Below are 13,660 nucleotides of genomic sequence, written 5' to 3' on the forward strand. Positions count from 1 at the left end.
AAAAGAAAACCACGATGCCAATCAGAGATACAATTAAGTATTTGATCGGAGTAGTTAATCGTCCGTTCATGTAATAAACAGATTCGTCAATTGTCAAATCATAATTTGCTAGATGTGTCCGATAACGGATCCATTTACTCGCACTTTTAATATAACAGTGAGATAATTGTATTTTTTTTTTCAAAATTACTAAGTGATTGGGAAGTTTTTGCAAAAGGCGAAAAATTATATTTATGATAGTGTTGTATAAGAGGTGCGGTACAAAACATTTTTTCGTCAAATCATTTATTATCATCATAAGGCGAAATAAGGTATTTGACGAAAAACAAATTAGACAATGACCTGACGATTAAGGAACTTGATTAATTTAGGAACTGATGAATAACCAATAGGAAAAAAATCGCATACAAAAACTTACAGAAGGGCTCTGGTATTTACAATAACAACTTTGAGAACATGAAAAAGGTTAATCTCTTGAACGTCATTAAAATACAATTGGGTATTGTTGTCTAAATATTTAGCTCACTCAAGCGTACAGATGGTGTGAAGTAACTTTATTTTATAATATGTTTTAAAGATGTAGCAATAAACAGATGTAGTAAATAATGTTTTGCCATCATATTTTATCGGAAAAGTTCGTACTTATTTGTCTTGCTTGCTCAATTAGCTTCAGTAAACTACAGTCTTTCTCAAGCAAGATAAAAACGAACTTATGCGACGGAATTCGTTGGGAAAACAATAACCACTAGATATGTACCAAATGTTACAGTTAGGTACATAAAATGTGTTTATACATATCTATCATTGCACACCTCTTGAGCCTTGAGTGGATGTGTGCTCATTACATTCGTTGATAGAATATGTTTACAAATAATCAGTTCAGTGTAGGAGACTACGTGTGAGGCAAATCAGACTGGATTTGTCTAAACTTGGAGCAAAAAATCATTATTTTACACAATCAATTTTGGTTTAAGCCTTCGTATAATTTTTTCACATAATAATCTCAACCCCAAAATGCTTACTCACATTTTTATTTCTTAAAGTAAAATTTCGTATTGCATTCGTCAAATAAATTATTAAAATATTAAGTTGACGAAGTTAAAAATTAAAAGATAAATAAAATATTTTACACAAAATATACAAAGTATATAAATAATGACAGTTTAATTGCCATAGTATTTGTACCTAATTCGTGACAAATTAACACAAACCTGTTAATTACTGAGCAATACACTAGCAAGCCCTAACTTAAATATAATGATTATACATAATAATTGTTTAGCGTTTTGGAAAGAACTTTTCAATTATTCGAATTTGTCATTTTTCCATTTCATCTAATGAGTAGAGGTCATAGATGCCTTGTCGGAACTTCAACTCGTGTATAACACGCCGGAAATATCTTAGCAACTGTCATCTGACCTTTATTTTCAATAACGTAACGTAACGTTAGGTCGTAATTTTAACGGAACATCACCTCCGCTAACTGCGGGAATTCCGTAAGAAATCACACCTCCGCCTCCGCATTCACTTCCGTATTTTTTTTATAAAACCCTAAGAAATCGTTTGTAAAGTGACAAAGCCGTCAAACTGGTATTTGTAGGATATAATTTGCCAAATCTTCATTTTGACCATTTGAAACAGACATTATTCGCTTTCTTTTATTATTTTTCCTTTTTTACTTTCACGTCCGTTTCCGCTCCGCTAAGGGCTCTGTTACAACCCTATTTGAAAGCGGAGGGTCAGCACAACAATATCAGACGTGTGTTACGTGCTACATATACGTATGCGAATACGGGGCGACGCAGCAAGACGAACTGAATGAACAGCGATATATCCGACGGGTTTATCTTCGATCAATAACGCCAAAGGGCACATAAAATAAAAGCTAAATATTTTCCTCGTGAATATTATACTATATAATGATAAAATTGGTCTAGAACAGTTTTAATCTCGACGTACCTAGTAAAAAAAAGATCACACATGTCGAAAATATTATAATATTCTTACGATTTTTGGAGAAAGAACAATATTAGTGTCAACTGTCAAGAAAAAATGTATTGAATTAGGCGTTACTTTGCTGAGGTGCATATCATATTATCAATCAATTAAAAACAACTACTTTGCTCACCCGCGACTTTATGATAGCTATGTCTATGTATGTGTTCATGCAGCTTCTCCACCTCCACACTGATCACACAAACTGACGCGTTTCGAACTCAACTAAAGTTCATCCTCAGAGCTAAAAATTGTTTACTCAATTTTTTAGTACTTTGTCAAGAAATACCTCTCTGCAAGCGAGACGTTATTGTTATTTTCCAAGACGACTTGTGAATACCGACCCTATTAGCTGTGGTATTATTGATCGAACAGTTGTAATTTAATATCATATTGACCCCAATCTCAACAAGTGCAGGCCCAATACAGCAACTAAAACCTTTCAATTTCAATACCAGATTCACAAATAATAAATGTTTACATCGGAAGTAAATTGTATCTAAATAGGTACAGTCAAGTGCAAAAATAAGAATCCATTCGAACCACTAAAAAATATGTTACTACGGCCTTATTGCGTCGGAATAAGAGTCTGTGGTACTTATTTTTGAAACTTTGAAAAATATCATATTTTTACACTTGACTGTAGGTACATTATAATTTATATGATGACAATATGCCAAATATTATTAATACCGTAAACTATTGGTCAAATAGACATAATTATAGTTATAAAATAAAATACCTTATATTAACTTCACTTACTGAATCGCTAAACCTCAATATCGATCCTTTGCAAATAAAATAAAATACGAAAATTATTATAAAAAAAAAATGTTGGCAGTAATAACTAATTATTTATTTCTCTTTGTAACTTAGTAACTTTGTGAAACTTACGACGATTTGAATAGCAATTGTTTTCTTCAGAGCTTTTGTTGGAACAATATTATTTTGTCAGTTTAGGACATAAAAAATTAAGAGATTCATTTCATATTATTCATAAATAATATCTAAAGAATAAATTCGGATAATTTTCACATAGAGTATTTATACACAGTTAAGTACTTTTTATAAACGCTTACAGCACTCGCCTTAACATAATCTAAGAGAAAATGAATCAAGAATGATGAAACAATTTTTACTAAAGTTTAATAATATACAACTATTGCACCTAACTTCATAGTAGAAAAGAGACCTAAGAGTTTGCCGAAACACAAATCATGTTATAAATACCTAAGTCTTTCACTAATCTTGGTCAGTTATTTTTTAAATAAATGCACTAAGTTTTAAATGCTTATTAAATAAACATATCATAAGAACCACCAATATGATGGTCTGGCAATACCGATTTTAAGGGTCTACGTTAGTTTACACGGAGCGGGTGGACCAGCGCTAACTGCACGCGTCGCGGGCGACGGATTTTACATGCACTCGCAGGCATGAGTACGCGCCAGCTAGCATAGGCCCGAAATAAATGAATTTATTATTATAGGCCCTAATTTATCTAAATTATAAACTTATTACCAGAGCTCGGAAAGGACTGTTTTGAGAGTTTGCATAACATGGACATACCCCGTTATTTCATTTACAGTTTTGCTCCACTCACTTCAGTAGATGTAGAAAGATCTATCTAAAAGTGGATATAAAACGCAAGAAGAAATTCATTGAATATAGAAAATATAGAAAAAACTGATAGTAGTTTATTATAATTTATAATTATAAAGAAAATTCACAATTTTATAAATTTATTCTGTAATCGTTCTGCAACGTATTGTCATTTTAGTTTAATTATAAGAAGTAAAGTTTTGTTTTAATATTTATTTTCAGGGCATATCCATATTAATATCTACACATGACATAATGACATAAGAATAGTTTACCTTTTCCGAATTCTGCTTACTTTCATCCAAAACAGGCATGTTATGGTTATAAAGCTCTGTAACCACAATCGAATCTGACATTAGTGACGTAGTACCAACTCGATTCCCACCGGGTTGCCTAAAATTTTCACGTGACGTCAGAGGAAAAAGTATGGCAAAGTTTGTTTATAGTTCTTTGACGGATAGTTCATTAAAAAAAAACCTAAGAGCTGTCTGGTGGAAATTAATTAATTAAGTGCCAGTGCATCTATAAATGCAGTGCATGGAAACTTACATACATTAAAAAAGTAAAATCCAAATGAAGGAGGATATTAAAGAATTTCAGTTCTAAACAAAAAAAAGCTTTTCGGGCGCGCTTGCCGGGATTTGTACCACCATTTCTTGGCTTACAGTGTCAAGAGTGTAAATCCAATTGCATCATAGCATCCCAAATCAACTTATTCGAAAAACTTGATCTACTATAACAAGTCACGATTCTTTATGTACCACATCACATTGATAAGGTGTTTAAAACTATAGCAGTCGAAAAAAATTGCTCTTATAAATTTTTTACGCCGGAAATGAGCTAAAAAGTGGCCCCCACATTTAATTTCTACTTTTTATGTAGGAGTCTACGCTTAGTAGATGAGAGATCGCTACGATTTGACTAAAGATATGTTTGACGACCCCTAGTTTTGAAGACAGCTATAATTGGAAGAAATTTAATTTTGAAGAGGTCTTGCCATCGCCAAGAACGAAAGTCTACTTATCATTAGACTTAAAAACCATTTTAAGTTGGAAGGGGCCAAGCTATAAGTTAAAAGGGGCATCGTAATGTTTAACCCGTTGAACGCCACTTTACTATACACAGATCATCATCTATGTAATTATAATGTGAACTACTGAGCATGTAATTAGTGCGGGTTATTTTTTTTCCACTTGTCAGCAGTGCGAACAACTCAAAAATTCCCAGTAGTTTGCTGTGTGAACAAATTCATGGTTACCGATAACTAGGAATAGTTCGTTCTAACGACTATATGGCTTGATGGCGTTGTAGGTATGACAGTTCTTGACAACTTTAGGCGTTGCTGGCATTCAAACCGCCTATCCTATATCATTAAACGACTTAAAAACCTCTAAGTTGGAAGGGGTCTTTCTATAAGTTGGAAGGGGCCTCGCTATAAGTTAAAAGGGGCTTATGTTTAAAGGCATCAAGGCGTTGGCACTGTTATTGCTTACGTTGGATGACGTCACGTCGAGGATCACCAGCTGGGCGCTTTGTGGGTGATGGTCCACTGTTGGTACGTGTTGTTGGGGTCACACGGAGCCAGAGCTAGCGTGCGCGAATGGGGCTGCAGAGTGAGACAGTAACCGTGGAGGCGGTGGATTAAGTGGTTAGTTTCGTCCTCGTACCTGAAATGGTAGTTAGAATAACATTAAAAAGTGTTTACTCATTCTTCAGCAATAAGCAGAGCGCTCAAGATCCGGGAAGAATGAGTGCCTGAGGACTTCAGCTGCTACAAAATTAATATGGAATATTTCAGCAAGTTATGGGGCTAGTTTGAGCGAACCCCCTTTTTTGGGTCGTAATTTTGTTTCAAAATGTAGTCTTGCGTTTCACGCAATCACCAACGAAACACTTTACACGTCGACGGAGGAAACAAAATTAAGCTAAATACAATGAAGCCTTTTTTAGCTCCTAACCAAAGTGACTGAGTCTGGACCAGACAATGAATATATGTATGTATACATTTTTAACTTTATAAGCGCCTTGCGCTTTTAGCTCACGTGCTAGTTATGTCTTATTAGTTTATGTCAAATTAAAATAGAAAAAAAGTGAATATATCGGCCTTTCGTGGGCTCCCTCAGCCCTTGGCACGGGCCTCGGGGGCCCTTATGGTAAAGACGGTATGGCTGTTACCTCCAGGGTCCGTCGACGGTGCCGAGCCGGCAGATGGCCTGCTTGAGACTGTCGGCATCAGCCTCGACGCAGCGCTCGCCCACTCCGAGCTGGCCGGCCTCGTTCAGCCGGAACAGCTGGTTGCTGCCCGCGCCGTGGCAAGCCGACGTGCCTGTCATATACCACTTTTAAGATGCTGTTCGTTACATAGGGTGACACTATTAACCGGGACGGATAATATCGACGAGTTTCTATGGGCGTGTACACGAAATATCATGTCGGTATTTCCATGTCGGTATTGTACGGCCGGTAAATAGTGTCACCCGTTACATGCTCTTACCATCATTGGCGTATCTAGGATTATTTTTCAGGGGGACCTGGATTTTTGTGCGAAGATATCAGTATTATAGAATTTTGAGTCGGTAGCCCAACATCCTGAGGTGGGCACGGCCCATCCGGCCCCCCCCCCCTTTATATGCATATGCTTACCATTAGTGATTCCATTATAGCGGGTGCAATATTTTGGCTCATTTAAATAATAATAATAAAAACTGACACTGTACCATATAAATTTTAAAAAATCTCGTTTTTTACTTTTCGGACGGACTGTTGCTGGTGAGAGGGTGACAAGAAAATAAATTAAAACCTAACCTGTAAAGTTTAACAGTCGGGAGCCATTCAAAATCGTGGCCAGCTTTAAACTTCTCAGGGTCTAGAGTTCAGATTGTTCTTTTTTACGTAAGATTAAACAAGGAAGTACACATATATTGTCGCTACTTTTGCTTTATAATAATTCATGTAGAAAATATTTTTATTTATTTGAAATCATTTTATGTCTTATAACTCAAATACTTTATTATGCACAGAAGACCAGAATGCTATATGAATGTAATACGTATGCTTACCTATATATGCCGGTGCAGCTTTCCCCATAGTGTCCAAACAGACACTACTAGCTTTATTCTTCACCATCCCCCACTTAACATTCTTCGGCAGCTTGGGAAACTTGTCATACACATCATAAGCCACATTCTCCATGAACCAACCAAAGTCCTTGCACTTTAACTTTTCCTTCAACGCTACTTGATCGCTTATGTCACCCATATCCAAAAACCTGGCATTCGGCTCTCTCGTATAGAAGTATTCTTTGTGCTCATCATCAAACCAAGTTTCTATAACCCTCTTGTAGTTTATAGTTATAAGGGAACCTTTGCGATTCTTCGCTAAGTTACCAAATGAGTACGGCATGAATGCTCTGTATACGTGCCCACCCGAGAACACGGGACCCACTCAATGCTGCCGCCGCATTGCCAAATCTTAAAACTCAACTCGAAGTTCTCGCCACCCCATACTAATAAGCCGGGGTCATATGCTCCAATTTCTAGAAAATAATTTCTGTTTATAGCGAATAGACCTCCAGCGTGCGTAGGGCTTTTGTAAGGTTCAGACTTGTGTTTATGACGATTGGCTTCCCTGTCTGGTACTTCGTTCTCTTTATAAAGCATGCCCCATTCGAAGATACCTCTGAAATTAGTTCCTTGTGCGTAAACAGGTCTGTACTCGAAGGTTTTGTGATCAACGCCATCTATGACAGGTACTGTCATGGTTCTGTAGTCTCTGTATATAGGTGCGAGGAGCGGTGGTAACCAGTTGATATTGACCTCGCAATGAGCGTCAAGGAACACAATGACTTCTCCCGTGGCCTCTTTGGCTCCTCGAGAGCGAGTGCGTATGAGACCCTCGCGTTGCTCGTTGCGTATCAAGCGAACCTTGCCTCTCCACCGTTTTATGTAGTTGTCGAGGTTTGTTTTCAAATTATCCTTATCGGAAAAGTCGTCCACCTTGAAAGAACGCAATAATGTGTTAGTGATTTGATTATTGTTTCGTAGTAACAGTCAAATGGACGGTTGAGTGAATACGTTTCACAAAATCGATTTATCCGAATAACACAAAAGAAAAACACTAGAATTTCACATGACCCACTTTAGGAAATGATGGACAAGACGCCTATGCCCGACAGCATTAATATAAAGAGGAATAGACATGTTATCGCGTGTATTTCCGCCACTATACATAGGTACTATACTAACTAATACGCACACGTTTTTGTGCATTCATGTTTTAGTTGATTATATAGTACGGGACTAGCAAATGAATCGTATTGTACTCGACGACCGGATGGCTAAGTGGTTAGAGAGCCTGACTACGAAGCTTGACGTCCCGGGTTTGATTCCCGGCCGGGGCAGATATTTGTATGAATAATACGAATGTTTGTTCTTGGGTCTTGGATGTTTAATATGAATTTAAGTATGTATTTATCAATAGTACAAGCTTTGCTTAGTTTGGGACTAGCTCAATTGGTGTCAAGTGTCCAATGATATTTATAATATTTATTTAGTACCACATTTTGAACTAACTTTGTAATTGATTGATTAAAGCAAGTTACTTTGATATCATGTTTATATCTGAGATGAACCATGTTTATATTGAACCATTTTCTTTGCTTTTTCCCTATCAAATACTTTTGAAAGGTGAATGAAAAAGATTTTGACATTTCTGTTCCTCCAGCTATTAGTTTTGTGGGTGTGAAATATCTTAGAAATTCACAATTCATAATGCAGCAAGTAAAGTCAACTAAAATGAGATCGATACAATCAAAATCACAAAAAATTGTATACCTACACGACTTTATTCACTTAAAACGTTAAGATTGTGCATACTTTTGTAACTTTAGCTGTATCCTCTTTGTTGTTGACTTTACCTAATGTTTCTGGGGACACGGCAGTGTCTCTGCCAAGTTGAGCAAAACAAAGGCACGGCTTTACCATTCTTTGCTCGAAGTCATTCAGGCTATATTCAACGTCCTGTAATTTTGTGCAGGTTATGTCCTTACCTAAGCCGTAGTGGCCTCTCAAGTAGAGGATCGTGGGTTCAAATCCGGGCTCGCACTTAGTTTTTCGAAATTACCGTAGCGTACCGTAGCTTTACGGTGAAGGAAAACATCGTGAGGAAACCTGCACAAACCATGCGATAATTCAATGGTGCGTGTGAACTTCCCAATCCGCACTGGGCCCGCGTGGGAATTACGCCCCAAGCCCTCTCATTCCCATGCACAGCAGTGGGTTGTATATAGGCTGAGATGATGATGGGTGACAGTATTTACCGGCCCGGATAATACCGACCCGATTTTTCGTGTACATGCCCATAGAAACTCATGTCAGTTTGAGTCCATGTCTGTATTATCCGGGCCGGTAAATAGTGTTACCCATGATGATTAGACCCCGTTATCGGAGGTGCAATTTGGTAGCTTGAGTCTTAGGGATGGGTAAAAAATATTTTTAAAATACTAATAAAATGTTGATAATTTTTCTTTACCATAATGACAGTCTAAGACTTTAATTAAACGTAGATATTAACATTTTTAATTTTTATAAATAAAAAAAACTTTAATTAATTAAATCAAATATATCATAGCTCTATTCATTTTTAGAAATATGTGTCGTAAATATTACTACATTTTTAATAATAAATAAAAAAAAAACAATATATTACTCATATGTTTTTCCTTTTTCATATAATTTAGTAATGTATTACGAGACATATTTCTAAAAATGAATAGAGCTAAGATATAGCGGTTTTAATTAAAGCTATTTTTATTTATAAAAATTTAAAATTGCAATACACGTTAATCTTGTAATTAGTCCTGTTTTACAAAATAAACACGTTTAATTAAATTCTTACACTCATTATGGTAAAGAAAAATTATCGACATTTAGTTAGTATTTAAATATTTCTTACCCATCCCTAAACTGTCAAGCTACAAATTGCTCCTCCGATAACGGGGTCTAATGATGATGATGATGATGATGTCCTTACCAGTACAACTTCATGCAGTATGTCCGGCGGCGAGCGGTCAACGACCGTGTGCACCGTGCGCATGAGCACGGAGAAACCTTCGTTGTGGAACACGATGATGACCGACGTTTTGGGCAGCTTCGTCGGGTAGTGCCAGTACTTGCACTCCTCTAGACGTGTGTCGGGGATCGACCTGTGGACAAACACAAAATTTTATATTTAAGATTGAAATTGGCATAACGTTATTTCGCATAATTATTACTTCGCATAACTGAAAAGCTGAATACGCATAAAAGTGAAAAATTATTACTAAAAGTGAAATGATTATTTTGTTGGTCCATATTGTTTTATTTACTCAATTAGATCTGAGAAGTGAACTACTATGTGAAAAAATCTATTATTGGGCTATTATAAAAAATACCTAACATCGAAGGCTAAGGCTGGAGCTACGCTTAGCTCCCGCCTTAGCCTTCTGAACCTAACCTAACCAAGTCAGTTTTGCCCTGACCAAGCTCATTTACTCGCTTGATGAAATTATGCGAATTCATTTTATAACAGTTTAAGTTATAGTCAATAATGTTATGCATATTTCAATGAAATCGCGTAATTACGCGGATTCATTATTATGCTAAATAAGTGTTATGCTTCTTTATAATTATCGCTGTTATGCACAAATATTCGCTGTTATGCACATTATGTTATGTTATATCATATCTATGCGAATTCTATATATGATATAATTATGTTGCGAAATAAGGGGCACCCCACTAGAAGCGGCCAGTGGCGTGTGCTCTGCCCCCGCCTCACTGCACCCCATTCGCTTATTTGATAATGATAATCTAACCAAGAAAAATTTGGAAAACCCCCGACTTTGTCACTTCAAAGTTCAATATCTCAAAAACGGCTAAAACTATTTTGATGAAACAATCGCTAGAAAACTTGATTTCAAATTTAAAAAAACCGCATTCAAATCGGACTTATTAATAGTGTCTCGTTGACCTTTAGTTACCTTTAGGTATGAAACCCCAAAAAGTAACGTAAATAAAAATACATGGTTAAAAATTCGGTCTATTTTCTCATTAAAATAGCTATTCATGATTTCAATGCGACATACACTTCGCGGCAATCGCGGCACACCTGAACATACACCGGTTGAAAACGACTGTACAAGAAAATAAAAAAATTGTTTTACAAACTATACCTAACGTGTGATGTACCTATCAAATGAAAGGGCTCGTTGTGAGAATCTCAAAAATATTCTCACAAGAATCGGTTCAGAAATGCGACCTGTCGATTGTGATTAGAACAACCAAACCAGCTGGATATACTAAAACAACTTGACCTTGTTCGAATAAGTTTTCTGTTGACGCTACTTGACGATCGTTTGTCGTGGCAATAAGCCACGGCGATGATTATAATTTGTTTTACTAACACTATGGATTCTAAAGTCCGCAATAAATGATTTGTATTTGTATTTGTTTGTAATAAGAAAACATTGTCTATGGTATACATTATCATCTCATATAGTATAGGCTTATATATGCCCCATTCCCACTGCAGGGCACAGGCCTTCTCTCTGAATGAAATCGTTTGGACCATAGTTCCCACGCTGCCCCAGTGCGATTTGGAACAGTACCTATAGGTACGCAAAATACGCAAATAGTTTTTGGTGACTTTTCTAAGTACCTATAATTAAGCGAGACTAATGTTTACTGAAAGAAAACTCAGATAGGTAATAAAAAAAATCGAAACAAATTATACCGTCACCCATTGTTTGAGTATTGGCAGTTGAATAAACTAGTTTTCATCGTTACACTGTCATGGACATGACGATATTGCCTCTTAAGTACCAATGAGCGTTACACTTAAACAAATATAAGTACAGTTGGTTTGTATTCTAATTGGTTATGTCAACAAAAATGGAGCGACTAAAAGTATTTTCGTACGTAACGTTTCTTTACTCCCATGAATTAGGTATGTTATGTTATGACTGAGAAAAAATTGAATGCGTCGAATTGTTAGATTGCGGTTGTTATTATTATTATGCCGGCTTCACACGAGACGACCGGATGGGTTTCGAATCGAATGCATTTGAACTTGATACTTCCACACGTTCCTGACGGAAAAGGAGCGTGAGAAAAGGATAACAAAGTGATCCTATGTTAGTTAATTTTTTTCTTTTGGTGTAAGAATCCTTAAAAGAATCATCAAGTTTTGCCATCCGTTAAATTTGGCCGCCCAATGAGACTTGAGCGTGCTTGGCCTATTGAGAAATCCGCCTCTGGACGACTGATGACCAGATGAAGGTCGCAGGAGTCTGACGGATACGGTTGGAGCAGAACCAGTCATTGCAGTGCTCTTTGGAGAGGCCTATGTCCAGTAGCGGCTTTAGGCGGTGGGGCGACCGCCCAGGGCGCCGGACTTAAAGGGGCGCCTGAAGCCTGTACCTTCTAGAAAATTCCCAAAAGTTTGGAGCGCCGAGGAAATCTCGCCCAGGGCGCTGGAAGTGCTAAAACCGCTCTGCCTATGTCCTGCGGTGGATGTCTTGCAGCTGACAATAGTAATCATGATCAACTTTGACTTCTAGTCAGAGCTCGGACTAAACATGCCTTACTCAATAAATGTACACTTTATATAAGACGGTTCTGACAGAATATTAGCACTGCCATAATGCTGAGTCGGCGCCCGTTTCACTTTTGCGGGGACACAAAATATCGTGTATTTTAATTTATGTATTGCTTTTTTGTTTTATTTGTATTGCTGTGCATTATTTTTTTTATTGTATTTTTGTGTCTGTGAATGTGAATAAATGTCTTCTTTCTTTCTTTACATAATCTAGGTGTTACAATCCCACTTCAGAGCATGCATGGTGCAGAAGAGATGGCTACCCACATCCTACTGGAATGTTCTGGCGTGGCGAACTACAGGGCACTACTCCTTGGGTAACTGGGGTCACTCCAGGAAGTCGTCGGCAACGTGAAGAGTCTGCTAGGCTTCCTCCAGGAGCTAGGCTGGCATGTATAATACCTACAGCCAATCACGCAAAATTGACGAACTGAAGGTCTTCAACAGTTAATTTACTTAGGCTACCTACTACCTACCTACCTCCCTATACTAGACTTTGGAAGTCCTGGAGTTAGAGTAAGTGGGCAGACCAACGCGTCGTACATTACCATTACATAAATTTAGGAAATACAACAAAAGGCTTAAATTTAAATATTAAACTTTTGAGTTGAGTGACTGTTGAGTTGTTAGAGTTGAAGACCTTAAGTTCTAAGTTACAGGAAATAGCACACTACTACCCTTACCTATTCATAGCAATATCGTCGGATGCAGCTATGTTCATGCCATATTCACTCTCGGACTCAGTGATGTCGTTAGCCCGCTCTTGAGACATGTGATAGGGCTTTCCTTCCTCGCCAGGGCCCTTCACTGAACGTCTGTTTCTGGGCTCGAAGTTACCCAATTCTGCAAAAAAATAAAGCAATGGTTTTAATTACTGTTGCAGTATTTTTTGCAACAAGAATGATTTGTCTTCAATAATTTCTTTTTATTATATACAGCAATGATTTTTCTCTTCTTGTTGTGTTATGAGGATTCACTTGTAGCTTATAGTTAAGTTAGACTTTAGGTGGTAAGAATGTGACTCTTCAAACACTACAAAAACTACAGAATTAACTATAAACTCCACTTGAATTAAAGGTAAGATAAGTCAAATTGAATTTGATTTGAATTTGAATTTTGAATTTTTGCATTTGGCTGAAAAACCATATATTTGATGATCGAAATACTCTAAAATGAAGTAATTGCAAAAATTGTGGCTGAACACGGATTACCTACATAGTAATAGTAAGTAATATATTTATCAAACCCTATAAAAACACAAAACAAATTGTGTGGAAAATAGAAAGAGAGGTGAAAAAGAGATGACATTAGACTAGAAGGAAATACAAACAATAACGTTTTTATTCCCTTTTATAATTAACTATGTGATTCTAGTCTTGAATACATAGGTATTTTTTAATAAGAAGAAAAAGAATTGATTGGACAATTT

At 36.7% G+C, this 13,660-nt stretch overlaps 1 protein-coding gene across 1 annotated transcript in view; it reads right to left on the reverse strand.

The window, feature by feature from the left end:
- Nucleotides 1–3,418: 3,418 nt before the first annotated feature.
- The window catches only part of LOC141432217 (N-acetylgalactosaminyltransferase 7-like), a 38,956-nt gene continuing 28,714 nt past the window's right edge, over nt 3,419–13,660 (reverse strand). The window contains 6 exon segments of the mRNA XM_074093733.1: nt 3,419–5,264; nt 5,773–5,923; nt 6,657–7,022; nt 7,025–7,592; nt 9,628–9,799; nt 12,915–13,074. Coding sequence (XP_073949834.1) covers nt 5,114–5,264; nt 5,773–5,923; nt 6,657–7,022; nt 7,025–7,592; nt 9,628–9,799; nt 12,915–13,074 — 1,568 coding nt within the window. The 3' untranslated portion in view covers nt 3,419–5,113.

The sequence above is a fragment of the Choristoneura fumiferana genome, chromosome 10 (assembly GCF_025370935.1).
Source record: "Choristoneura fumiferana chromosome 10, NRCan_CFum_1, whole genome shotgun sequence".
NCBI classification, from domain to species: Eukaryota; Metazoa; Arthropoda; class Insecta; order Lepidoptera; family Tortricidae; genus Choristoneura; species Choristoneura fumiferana.